Source organism: Arachis ipaensis, chromosome B4 (genome assembly GCF_059453495.1).
Source record: "Arachis ipaensis isolate K30076 ecotype BB chromosome B4, ASM5945349v1, whole genome shotgun sequence".
In the NCBI taxonomy this organism is placed as follows: Eukaryota; Viridiplantae; Streptophyta; class Magnoliopsida; order Fabales; family Fabaceae; genus Arachis; species Arachis ipaensis.
In genome coordinates this window covers 29,488,043-29,499,741 of record NC_142439.1, presented here as the reverse complement: position 1 = coordinate 29,499,741, position 11,699 = coordinate 29,488,043, and the positions used below count along the sequence as shown (strand labels likewise).

General features: G+C 38.1%; 2 protein-coding genes across 3 annotated transcripts; both read right to left on the bottom strand.

Moving 5' to 3' along the window:
- Positions 1 to 479: 479 nt before the first annotated feature.
- Positions 480 to 9,426, bottom strand: LOC148567046 (uric acid degradation bifunctional protein TTL-like). Of its 2 annotated transcripts, XM_088484081.1 has the most exons (7): positions 9,152 to 9,426; positions 9,000 to 9,079; positions 8,801 to 8,906; positions 2,299 to 2,516; positions 2,111 to 2,212; positions 1,052 to 1,145; positions 480 to 950 (listed from the first exon to the last, which is right to left on the bottom strand). In XM_088484081.1, the coding sequence occupies exons 4-7, from the start codon at positions 2,455 to 2,457 to the stop codon at positions 697 to 699; spliced, it is 609 nt and encodes a 202-aa protein (XP_088340207.1). In that variant the 5' UTR covers positions 2,458 to 2,516; positions 8,801 to 8,906; positions 9,000 to 9,079; positions 9,152 to 9,426; the 3' UTR covers positions 480 to 696. The 2 variants fall into 2 exon arrangements, with proteins under 2 accessions (XP_088340207.1, XP_088340208.1); XM_088484082.1 differs by lacking the exon at positions 9,152 to 9,426 and having other exon boundaries at positions 9,000 to 9,114.
- LOC148567047 (uncharacterized) lies at positions 5,150 to 6,578 on the bottom strand. Its single transcript, XM_088484517.1, has 4 exons — positions 6,545 to 6,578; positions 5,614 to 6,437; positions 5,366 to 5,529; positions 5,150 to 5,270 (listed from the first exon to the last, which is right to left on the bottom strand). The coding sequence occupies exons 1-4, from the start codon at positions 6,576 to 6,578 to the stop codon at positions 5,150 to 5,152; spliced, it is 1,143 nt and encodes a 380-aa protein (XP_088340643.1).
- Positions 9,427 to 11,699: the final 2,273 nt, after the last annotated feature.

The window sequence follows — 11,699 nt, the reverse complement described above, 5'->3', positions numbered from 1 at the left end:
TTTTTTAAAGTAGCTTATGAAAAATAATATAAACAGATAGAAGGTCATACCTAATATGTGATAGAAATGTATTTGTGTTAAAAATTGTGAATATTAAGTTGAAAAATGAAAAATATGAGGCCAAAAAAGGTATAATAATAATAATAATAATAATAATAATAATAATAATAATAATAATAATAATAATAAAATACCAATATTAAATAATAATAATAATTAATAAAATAAGAAAGACGTGAATATAATAATAATAAGGTGAGTAATTATTAAAATAATTATAACTATCAATAATAATAATAATAATAATAATAATAATAATAATAATAATAATAATATTATTAATAACAATAATAATAATAATTACTAGCATATTTCTAGGTACTTTTTTCAGACGCCAAAAGAAACTAAAAAAAAAAATAGATAGATTTTTATTTGTTAGTTTGTTCGAAAAATATCATAGCAAACTATTTCGCTCATCATTGTGCCAAAAATTTTTTAATAATCAGAATCTTGCGATAGTCTTTCAATAAAGTGCAGAAATACGTAAAGCAGTAGACCAAGGACCTTCAATGCAGCATACTAACGATCCCTAATAACAATCTGAAGAATTATAAAGTCACGACATCTTCAAAAAACAAGTCTTGGGCATCCTATAAATTTGAATCCTAATTCTTCAATTAAACTATTGCAATATCATCAAGGGTTCAAGTATCTAGTCGCCCACATAGCTAGGTGGCAGGCATTTTTCTTATCAGGAGACATTCCACTATAAGGATAATCATTCTCTTCCGGCGTTTTATTGAGGTCATACGACAGCATCGAAGCATTTTGTCCAGCAGAATCAGCCTCTTCAGAGCCACCGGAGGGGACAACGTCCTCTTTCTCCACTGAATCCAGAACCACCTCTCCAGCAGCTTCGGATGCCTCCTGAATCTGGGATCGAGATAACCCTGAGAGGTACATCATAGCACAAAATAGGCGCAGAATTTCAAGAATTAGTGTATGAACATAATCATATTACATCAACAACAAGTAAAGTTGTCTTTCTTACGTTCCCATAGACGTTCAAGTCCGTGTTCTATGAGTTTGAATTCCTCTTGTGCTGCAATATCTAGTTCATTAACAAGAGTATTTTTATATCGTGCCTGCACAACACATCACAAAAATAATGTGGAAATACTGTTTGTAAAAACCTGGGACAATGTAAAATCATTCAAATGATTCCAAACCTAAAACATAAAAAATCAGGTGACTCAGCAGTAGAATCATTACATTTTATTTCTTGAGATAGCAAACATATTAGATAGCAAGAAGACTATGACATCAAAGAAAGAGAACACCAGTAACACCAGAAACAGAATGAATCTTTTGGAGTGCTCTTTCTGCTCAAGTCAGATAAAAGAATATGCCTCATGCACACAGATTTAGGTCTCAAATTGATACAAGATATAAGCGACTCCTGCATTGTTGCGGGCTACATAAGTATGTGGAGTGGTGTGGTTTTTCTAGTGAATCAAATCATGCCCAGTTATAATTGCAGCACTAGATCCTATTGAAATACATAAGTAATATTTGATAAGAGTGTACTAAACTAGGACCATAATGGGTTTAAAGTTTTTGATACCCAGTCATTGCAGGTTTGAGGAGTTGCATTCTGCTTAATACAATATACAGCTAGGTGGATTTACTTGATAGTATTACATTATACCCATTTTCCTTTTTATCCATTCACAAGTACACGAAGTGATATGCTAGATAATAACTTGATATGCATATTATGTTAGAAATAAGTAAGTAGAGAGGATATTGGAGAAAGAAAAGATAGCAATTAATAGAAAGTTATACTTGTGTCGTGAGACAATACTCTCTTTATACTGCACTATGAACTTCTCAAAAGTCAACACCTATATATCTTGATACTTATTTGAGTTAACTAACATTGCTTATCTTCAACTACACAAGTAGCAAATTTCTGTGCATCTCAACAATAACGTCAACCAGAAAATCACATGTAAGCACCGAATTTCATCTAAGTTGGCAATTAATTAAACTAGGGTGAGTAAAATTGTGATACGTTAAATAAATAGCAAGGTAATACGTGAATATTTACCTTCACCTCGTCAAGTATCTTCTGTGAGAACCACGTCTCCGTACTTGTTACAAACTCAAACCCAAATTTAACCCGGTACTTTCGGTCCCAATGAAGCATTTCCTAAAGTTTTAGAATTATCACATGAATATGTTTTCCACGAATAAGAAAATGGAGTACAAAAATAAATTGGGCAACAGCAAACAAACCCTCATCATTGATCCCGGTGCATGATCTATGGCTCGATAGAGGTGACTTTGTCCAGAGAAGGAATCCAACCATGATTGTATGCGGGACTCTTTAAACCACAACTGTCTTGCAAAGGACGTTGCGTGGTCCAAGGAAGAGAATGGAGACTCAGCTATCATCTTCTCTGCGAACCAATGGCTTCTGGTAATGAGAAAGAAGTTTCTGCTCTCCAATTTCCCTGATAGTCCACCAAAAATAGGAAGAATGTACAAGGACAATATAAAAATGTGATTGTAAGAAGTCTAGTTGGAGAGGTAATAGCATTGTGAAGACATAGTTGAATAAAAGAGCTTTACATGAGAGGATAAGTTTTAAAAAATCTCAAATAAGTCACTATAATCAACCTATTATCTAATGATATGACTAAAATAAAATCCAATATCTATCGTAGGTGAATCAGGACAGTAGTATATATCCAGAACTGCCATGAATATGAGCTACATGCATGGTGGAGAACAGTTTTTTAGGAATCGGCAGCCTCATCACAATCTTCAACCCTTTCACTAGTTGACTCCTCTAAATCGCCGTCTCTTGTCAACTGCAGCCCTTCGACATCAAATTCAGGCAAGCTAGTCATACGGGCCTGTGGATTAAGGTCGACCTTACAATATTCATAATCTGCGCCCATGTCAAACAAATCTCTTGGCTTCACATGGACTACTACACTCCATCCGCTCTCCACCTTATCCTCTACGTAGAACACAAGACGAGCCTCAGATGCCAATATATACGGCTCATCGTCTTCTCGATCATCGGTGTGAATCGGATTGGCAAAATTGACATAGGTGTGGCCCAGAACGTCTTGCCGGATGCCTCTGCCCGACGTAGTGTCTGCCCAAATACACTTGAATAAGACTACATTGAATTGACCACTGTAATTTAGCTCGATGATGTCTACTAATTTCCCGTAATACGAGACGCCGTCGACAGCAACATTGGCATCCCGTTTACTTGCATAACTTCTAGTATCTGAAGTGACATAAACCCCGCTATTCTGTGTTTTCATCCCTTCCTCCCTCAACATGGTCCTAAATTTAAATCCATTGACGTTGTAAGTTGGATAGCGTTTGGCCTGAGCGAGGGGACCGTAGGTGAGCCACTGCAACTCGTTCGAGTGATTGGTGCTTCCAAATGGGACCTGGCATTGAACCATTAGAGGCAAGAGGGCATCAAAGGGTAGTAGGATCCTGAGATATTAAAGATTACCTTATGCCTGAACTAGTTAGCAAATTCTCTGTGCACAACGCTATCTATGTGAGACTGGACCTTGTTGTACTTCGCAGTTTTCTCTTTGTGATGGCTTTGTACTCACTGTGCATACAAAAGGTTTGTTCAAGTTTAGTACTATCAGTACCAAATTGGCTCACTGTATAATTTTATAGCTCAGGCTCTGTACTTACTCCAAGAATTTCTCTACAGCAATGCAATTGACCAGTACATGACGATGTGCTTGAAGCTTTTCGGTTGCTGTTAGAGTAAAAAATGAACTTGCCCCAACCGCCTTTCCAACCACTGGGAACATGTTGGCAATCTCGCTCGGTGGAGCATCAATCGGCCGGTCATCAACGCACGTTGGTCGGTTGATCCTAGTCTCGATATTATCTAGATATCTAGAACAGAATGTGAGAATCTCCTCAGATAAGTAGCCCTCTGCAATTGATCCTTCCGGTTGTGCCCTGTTACGCACATACTGCTTGAGACGACATAGGTACCTTTGAGAACATAACGTACAAATTACTAGATGACAGCTATCCATTTATAAACAGGTCGAGAAAGCTTAAGTAGATCAATACCTCTCAATTGGGTATATCCACCGGTAATGCACTGGGCCACCGAGACGGACCTCCTCAACCAAATGAACCGTTAGATGAACCATAACTGTGAAGAAAGAAGGTGGAAATATCATCTCCATGTGGCACAATGTATGGACTACACGATGCTAAAGGAGAGGAAATTGTTGAGGATCTATGGATTTACTGCATATTATTCGGAAAAAGGCTGATAACTCAGCCAAGACGGCGGACACTGGGGTGGGCAACACGTGTTTTGACGTAATTGACAGTAGATGTTCCATTAGAATATGGCAGTCATGACTCTTCAAGCCGAATAACTTGCGCTGTTTTAAATCAACACAGCGAGAGATGTTGCTAGAGTACCCATCTGGAAAGACCACATTCTTGATTGTCCTAAGAAAGACACCCTTCTCTGGATTCTGCATGGTAAAGACTACATCGGGATACTTTCCACCTTCAACTGGCCATATATCCTGCCGGATGCCCATCAACTGGAGATCTTTTCGAGCTTTTAGGTGGTCTTTGGACTTACCGCTCTCGTTCAACATGGTGAAAATAATGTTGTCGCATACATTCTTCTCTATGTGCATTACATCAAGGTTGTGACGTAACTCGTTGTTCTCCCAGTACGGCAAATCAAAGAATAAACTCCTCTTTTTCCAGGGAGACTCGTCTTGCACCACGGTCTGCTGTCTGCGCCTTCTTTTACCGCCCACCGCTTGCACCTTGCCTTGTGAGACAGGAACACCCTTCAATTGTCTCAGGACATCCCTACCAGTCAATTTGGTAGGTGGGGATCTATCATCTACCTTGCCATCAAATCTACTCCGGTCCTGTCTATATTTGTGATCGCGATTCAAGAAGCGACGATGACCCATATAACACCATTTCTGACTGAAGTTGAGTCGCATAGTCTCGGCATCCAAATTGCACGTGGGACAAGCTCTCCCGCCGTAAGTATTCCAGCCAAATAATTGCCCAAGCCAGGAAAATCACTGATAGTCCACATCAGTGCAGCTCACATCTTGAACATTTTCTTCTCACTGGCGTCGTAGGTATCAACACCAGCCCACAACTCCTTCAGCTCATCGATCAGGGGCTGTAAGTAGACATCTATGTCATTGCCAGGCATTTTAGGACTGGGAATAATCATAGAGAGAATAAAGTTAGTTTGTTTCATGCAAATCCATGGGGTAGGTTGTACGGAATAAGAATCACTGGCCATATTGAGTACTTTGAACTGAGGTTTCCATAAGGATTGAAGCCATCACTAGCCAGGGCTAAGCGAACATTGCGCGGATCGCCAGAAAAGTCAGTATATCTCCTGTCAAATGCTTTCCAACCCTCGCCATCCCTGGGATGCCTCAAGGAACCGTCAGAGTTGGTTCCTCTATTGTGCTACAACATGTCAACGGATGTCTTGCTGGACATGAATAATCGCTGCAACTGTGGAATCAGAGGAAAGTAATGGAGAATCTTTGCCGGTAGAGGTTTTCCATTCTTCTTGACAACGGCGTTGATTCTGACTAAAGAATTCTTCCTGGTCTTTTGCTTCCACTTGGATGCCTCACACCGTTTGCATCTAGACAAGTCTTGGTCTGTACCCTGGTATAGCATGCAGTCATTTGGACATGCATCTATCTTCTTGTACCCAATGCCGAGCTTCCTTATGATCCTTTTGGCATCGTGCAAGGTCTTCGGAATCCTTGCATGCTCAAAGGCATCCCCCAGTAGCTCTAGAATCAATCCGAAAGCATTGTCGCTCACTCCGCATATGCACTTTATATGGTACAGCCTAACCAAGAAAGACAGCTTCGAGAATCTTGAGCATCCCGGATATAATCCCTGCTCGCCGTCCTCAAGCAAGTCATGAAAGGCACGAGCCCCGCAGCTAGGTTCATCAGATAAGTACGGCAACCCCTCCGCAACGTCTCTAACATCCCCATTCATCGAGTCTTCATTATCACTCTGCAGTCCCGGGAAGTTGAATGCGTCGTGGACCATGTCTCGCATTTGATCTCCTAAATTTACATTAGGTTCTAGTTCTTCCCTAGCGCTGGATCTCTCATCTACGATCCTCTCACCGTGATGTAACCAAAAGGTATAGTTAGGGGGAAAGGGTTTCATCAGAAGGTGATCGTACGTGTCCTCTCTAGTTTGGTAACACCGGAACCCACACAACGGGCATGGACAATGTATCATCCCATCGGATGATGCATTGACAAATGCGAAGTCAAGGAATCTATTCAGACCATCCCTATATTCTGCACTCCCTCTAGGCTTTGTAATCCAGCTCTTATCAATGTCTAAATGAATGAAATAGCAGAAACAAATAAAAAAATAGTAAAAAAATACATAGAACTTGTAATAAAATAAAGGAAAAAATGGGGAGTGTGTCAAGAGAACCAATAACAGTTTATCACAATTATGAGATGGAAAAGTGCCATACGTAATAAACTTGACAATATATTACAAGCAAAACCATGTAGAGAGCGACGGAATAACTCAAAACAGAAACAGAAATAAAAGTTACTTGCATCCCAGGTAACATGTAGCACACAAAAGGTATTGAGGAGGAGGCTTACTCATTGCAAAATTCCGTGCTTTCTAAATAATTACTGGGTGAAAGAGTTGCTGGTTCCAAGTCCAAAAAGTGAAAAGAAAATAAAAGCTTCCTCAAAAAAAGAAAAAGAAAATAGGACTGAAAGTTAGATTTAAAAATTAATGAAAAAAATATAACTAAACAGTCATAATGGATAGAGAATAGAATCTTGAAATTGTAGACATAAATTTCGTAGGTATGATTATGCAAAATATTTGATTATAGTTTCTCTATCTTGTCGTCTACCATAGAGGTACAAATAATTGGTTCAACGAAAAAGAACATAAAAAATAATAACAACACGAGCAGCTCAGGAAGAGTGACACATAAGAAAAGGGTCTGAAAAAATCAAATAGCAGTTCAGCACTAGAGTAGCATGAATGACATCAAGAGAATCATGACCAATTAGTCCAGTGTCACAGTAAGTATAGTATGAACAAAAAGTAGTGTCTTTTTCACATGCAATGCAATTTGGTTTATAAGAATCAAAGTCGATAGGGAGGCAATAGTAATATGAGAAAGAAATAAAGCCAATAAGGATTTTGATTTATAAGAATGAAAGAGACGGATTTGTTTGCACTTTGCAGCAAATGACAATGGTATTCAACAGAAAATAAAAAACCCAACAAACAAATAAACCTACATATAATCCCTTCGAAGAAACTCCATGTAAACTAACTCCACTACCACCAAACAAAATAGAAATAAATGGAACACACTAAACATAATAAAACCTTGCACCAACATAATAAGTAAACTATCATTAACGGAAAACTATCTTCCACCTTTTTTCAAAATTTTCTTTAATGACATTTCCTCCCTTTTACTCCATAGCACCAAGGAGCACTTGAGCCCTCCATGCACCATCAATAAACTACAATGACAGCTACATTAGCATCCCACTTAATGTAATCTTCTAAGCTCATGATGCGGTCAACAAAAGCATATTATAACTAGAAATGATTGGGTGTGCTATGATGTACAGAATTGCTGACAACCATAATTCCAAACTCATTAATGTTCAGGAGTAAAGTGTCCTCTTTTTATTTTATTATTTTATTTTATTTTTTTCCCTTGAGAATATTAGAACTTAAGTAAAGCTCAATGAAGTGGCAATGGTCCCTTTTAAGTTTTAGCCATTACTCTCTACACATGTGAAAAGTGAAAAACTAGCTCGTTTGAAGAATAGGAGAAAGACACAAACTTTAAGCACCCCATATCTGAATATGAAATCTAAAATCCCAGATCTATATGCAGTATATCACCAAAACATCAAAAGGAAGCAAAGCATTTAAATAAAAAAGTATGAAATTGAAAGAGGATACAATGTACAACCTAAGTGTTGTAAAACAAAGAAGTAAAAAATAGAATGAAAATAAAGATAAAAGTTACTTTTTTTAAAACACTCAAATAGGCAGAAAAATGACAGATTTGGGAGACAAGAATAGAAGAATCATAATGAAGATAAAGGAAACTAAGCCAAAACCAACAAGCCCAACTGTACAAACACACACCCCAACACACCAACAACCAACCTGACTCAGAATACTATTATAAACAATACACAGATGATAAATATCAAGCTTTTGTCGTAAAAAACATGAGAAAATGATAACAGAGCTGAACCAATGGGAAGTGGCAAAGAACACACCACAGCTATGAAACAGCAGTTACCAATGTCCTGTACTTTACAGGAAAAATTTATCAACAAACAAAATATTTAGATTAGTGCGTGCAAAGTTTCTCAATTTCTCCTGTGCAAGGGAGATGCAAACCAAAGAAACACATTCTTGGGTAATTAAAAAAACAGGAAGTAGATGCAAGAGAGATGCAAACCAAAGAAACTCAACCCTCTAACATTGATAACGAGCCTTTGTTAAAGCTTTCTACTCTAACTATCACTTTCAATACAGAGCACCCATTAAATCAAAAAAAGGGGTACCTTCAAATTCCAGTCTATGAACAGCGGCAATTAACCCCAGTTAAAAATAGATATAGATAAATATTTTTACAAAATTCTAACCAACAATGAAATCAATAAGAAAAGATCATAGTGTCAGGACTAACCAGTGCCAGCGGACTGGTCGCGAAGGCAGCTGCGCAACTCGACAGGGGAGAGTATGAGCTTCAGGAATTGTGGATGATAGGGGAAAGCTTGAAAAATTGGGGGTTTCTGCAAAATTGGGGTTCTCAATTAGAGTTCTCGATTAATGGTTGTAACATGAAAAGGGGGAATTGACAAGTCGAATCATGATAAAATCCTCACCTGGGTGGGTTCTTCCTTGATATTTCTCGGCTGTGCTCCCGCTCTTGGTTGGCGCGCTACCAAACTCAACTCGCGGGTTTCTGTAGAATTGGGAGGAAGTAATTTTGAGTTGTAAGATTAAAGTGGAATTAAAACACTGATTTGAAACTCACCTAGTGGCGTTTATTGAAGAAGTCGCCGGGTGGGATGGTTTTGCTTGGCGCCTTTTCTCCCGCTTTGTTCGCACCAGGAAGATACTGTGAAACGAGGAAGCCTGAAGATATACTTCCTAATTTAGCAGCAGTGTTCACTACCCAGCCGCTATCCAGGGGAGTTTTGTGGCTTTTACCTGATCGCCACACATCTCTGCCAGGATCCTTCTTGATTAGCGGCGATTATGGTCACAGCCGCCAACCCCCTGCCGCTACTCTCTGCCTCTGCGGTAGTGATAGCTCTAACTAATTTTAAAAATTGTACAACTGTAATTGTAATTAAGTCTATTTGTAACTAATTTAATCACTAATTATTAAATACGTTTGGATTTAATATTCTTTCTCAAGTTGGAGCATATAAATTATATGTTTTTAATTTGGACATGAGAAAGTTAATTAAATTGTGATGCCAAAACTGCTTTAGTGAAGATGTATGCTAATTAGTATTTTGTTGAGACACGTACTAGTTTGACAAAGTCGTTTTAACCTTCTCCCTAATAAAGTGACAATCTATTTCAGTATGCTTGGATCTCTGATGGTTTTCAGTGGCTAAGAGAAGGGGGGTTGAATCTTAGCCCCTTTTTCGCTTATTAAAACTTGCTTGTCTTTGAAACAACTTCTGGAGACTTTTTTATTTTTGTCTCGTACCCAGCCACGAGACTTTTTCTTTTTATCTCGTAACCCGGCACGAGATATTTTTCAATTTTATCTCCTATGCAGCAGAAACAGAAATGGAATAGAAGAAAGAGAGATAATCACACCACGAAGTATCCTGGTTCAGCTGCCAAGTGCAATGCAGCCTACATCCAGTCTCCATCACAACAATGATGGAATTTCGCTATAATATTCATGATTACATACACCAATTCTCCCTAGGAACTATCCTTCCTATCCGGGACAAGTCCAGAATCTAAACCCCAATCCTGAACTTGACTTGGTCATAGCCAAGCTTTCAACTGCTAAGTGCTAACCCAACTTGCAAGGGGATTCCCACAGAATCATGAAACACAACACAGATGTACAAAGGACCTCTAAGGACATCTATGGCTTTTTCTTTTAATTTTGCACTCTCTGCTTTTTTTCGCTCTATGACTTTTTCTTACAAACCTCACTGATTGCCTTTTTCCATGAGACTCAAGACAGACAAAATTAAACAGAAAAATACAAAATGAAAACATTGAAGGAGAAGAACTTCTGTTAGCTTAGGTAGCTAGCTATGAGAATTCTGTGCCTTGCACTCTCACTCCTTGCCTCAAGCCCTGGCTGTTCACCCTTATTTATAGAAGGGGAAGCCTCCAAGGTTGAAGCTCTTGAACCGAGCCAACTTATTCTTCTTCATTCAAAACCAGTTCGGCCAGAGAGAGAGAGGAGAGGAAACCAAATACTATATCCAACATGCAATTACCTCTGTGTCTTCCCTTTATACCAAGCTTCATCAATCCGAGCCTTCCATCTTGACTTGCACTCCAAGAAGGATTCCTAGTCCTTGATGAGTTCTTGATGATGACAGCTTCTTCTGCTCAAACTTCTGCATCCTCCATCACGTAGCTACTATAGCTACCTCCTGTGGTGGTTGATCAAAAGCTGAGACAAGCCATCCCTTATGGGTCTTCTTCCTCTGACCGAGATTATCTTCTTCCATTTTTGGTATGGAGAGCATGAGATCTCTTCACCAAATCTTACTATTTGTGATGAAAATCTCAGCCACAACATACTTTTTGTTTTCTTTTTCTTTTTCTTGTCATCATTACAATGGTCTTTAGCTTGCTTCTAGCTTCTTCAATTTTCTGATGGCTTGCAAGAGCTTCCATCTTCTTCTCTGTGAAGTGACCGAAGCTATGAAGAAGGAAGAGAGAGAAGAGAGGAAAATTAAAATTGCTTTTAATGATACTAAGAGAGAGAATGAAAGTGAATTAAGTTTCCACTTCCTTTGTTTGCTGAGTAACGTGTAGCATCATTAAAGCGATCAAATCATTTTTCTCTTTCTCTTTCATATTTCCAATTCTTGCTTTAAAACTAAATTAATAAAAATTTGAATTCCATAACCCATGTGAGTAGGTAACCGAACTTATCAAGCATTTTTCCTCTTTTCTTTCAATTTCAATTCGGACCAAGTTGTTGGTCTTTCACCAAAATTGGTTTGGGCTAATAATTATTAAGTCTGGCCCAACATTAACAATTCAGCCACAACATATAACACTTTTGATAATTAAGACTGATCTCCTTTAATCTTTTGGGCTTGCTATTCGGCCCAAGATACAATAATAATTCAGCCACTTAGTTAAACCATTTTTCTTGCATAAGGCTGATCATATTGGGCTTGTTTACCAAAATTCTAGCCCAAGCTAAAATTTGCATAACAACAAAAATTATTATTCAACAAGTATGAATTAAAGTTCAAATTAATAATTTTTGTAATTAATTAAATTAATAATGTTTGTTCATCATCAAATTAAATTAGAGTTTTCCAAACTCATCAATCTCTTATAAAAAATATGATTAAAAGCGA

Bases quoted from the DNA above. Each gene is read 5' to 3' on its own strand.
- LOC148567046 (XM_088484081.1), bottom strand. From the start codon at position 2,457: ATGATAGCTGAGTCTCCATTCTCTTCCTTGGACCACGCAACGTCCTTT. The intron at 2,213-2,298 runs GTTTGTTTGCTG...CTAAAACTTTAG, and splicing joins CACCGGGATCAATGATGAGG to GAAATGCTTCATTGGGACCG. The intron at 951-1,051 runs GTAAGAAAGACA...TGTACCTCTCAG, and splicing joins ACTTGAACGTCTATGGGAAC to GGTTATCTCGATCCCAGATT.
- LOC148567047 (XM_088484517.1), bottom strand. From the start codon at position 6,578: ATGGCACTTTTCCATCTCATAATTGTGATAAACT. The intron at 6,438-6,544 runs GTTATTGGTTCT...TCATTCATTTAG, and splicing joins TCTCATAATTGTGATAAACT to ACATTGATAAGAGCTGGATT. The intron at 5,271-5,365 runs GTACTCAATATG...GATTATTCCCAG, and splicing joins TATGGAAACCTCAGTTCAAA to TCCTAAAATGCCTGGCAATG.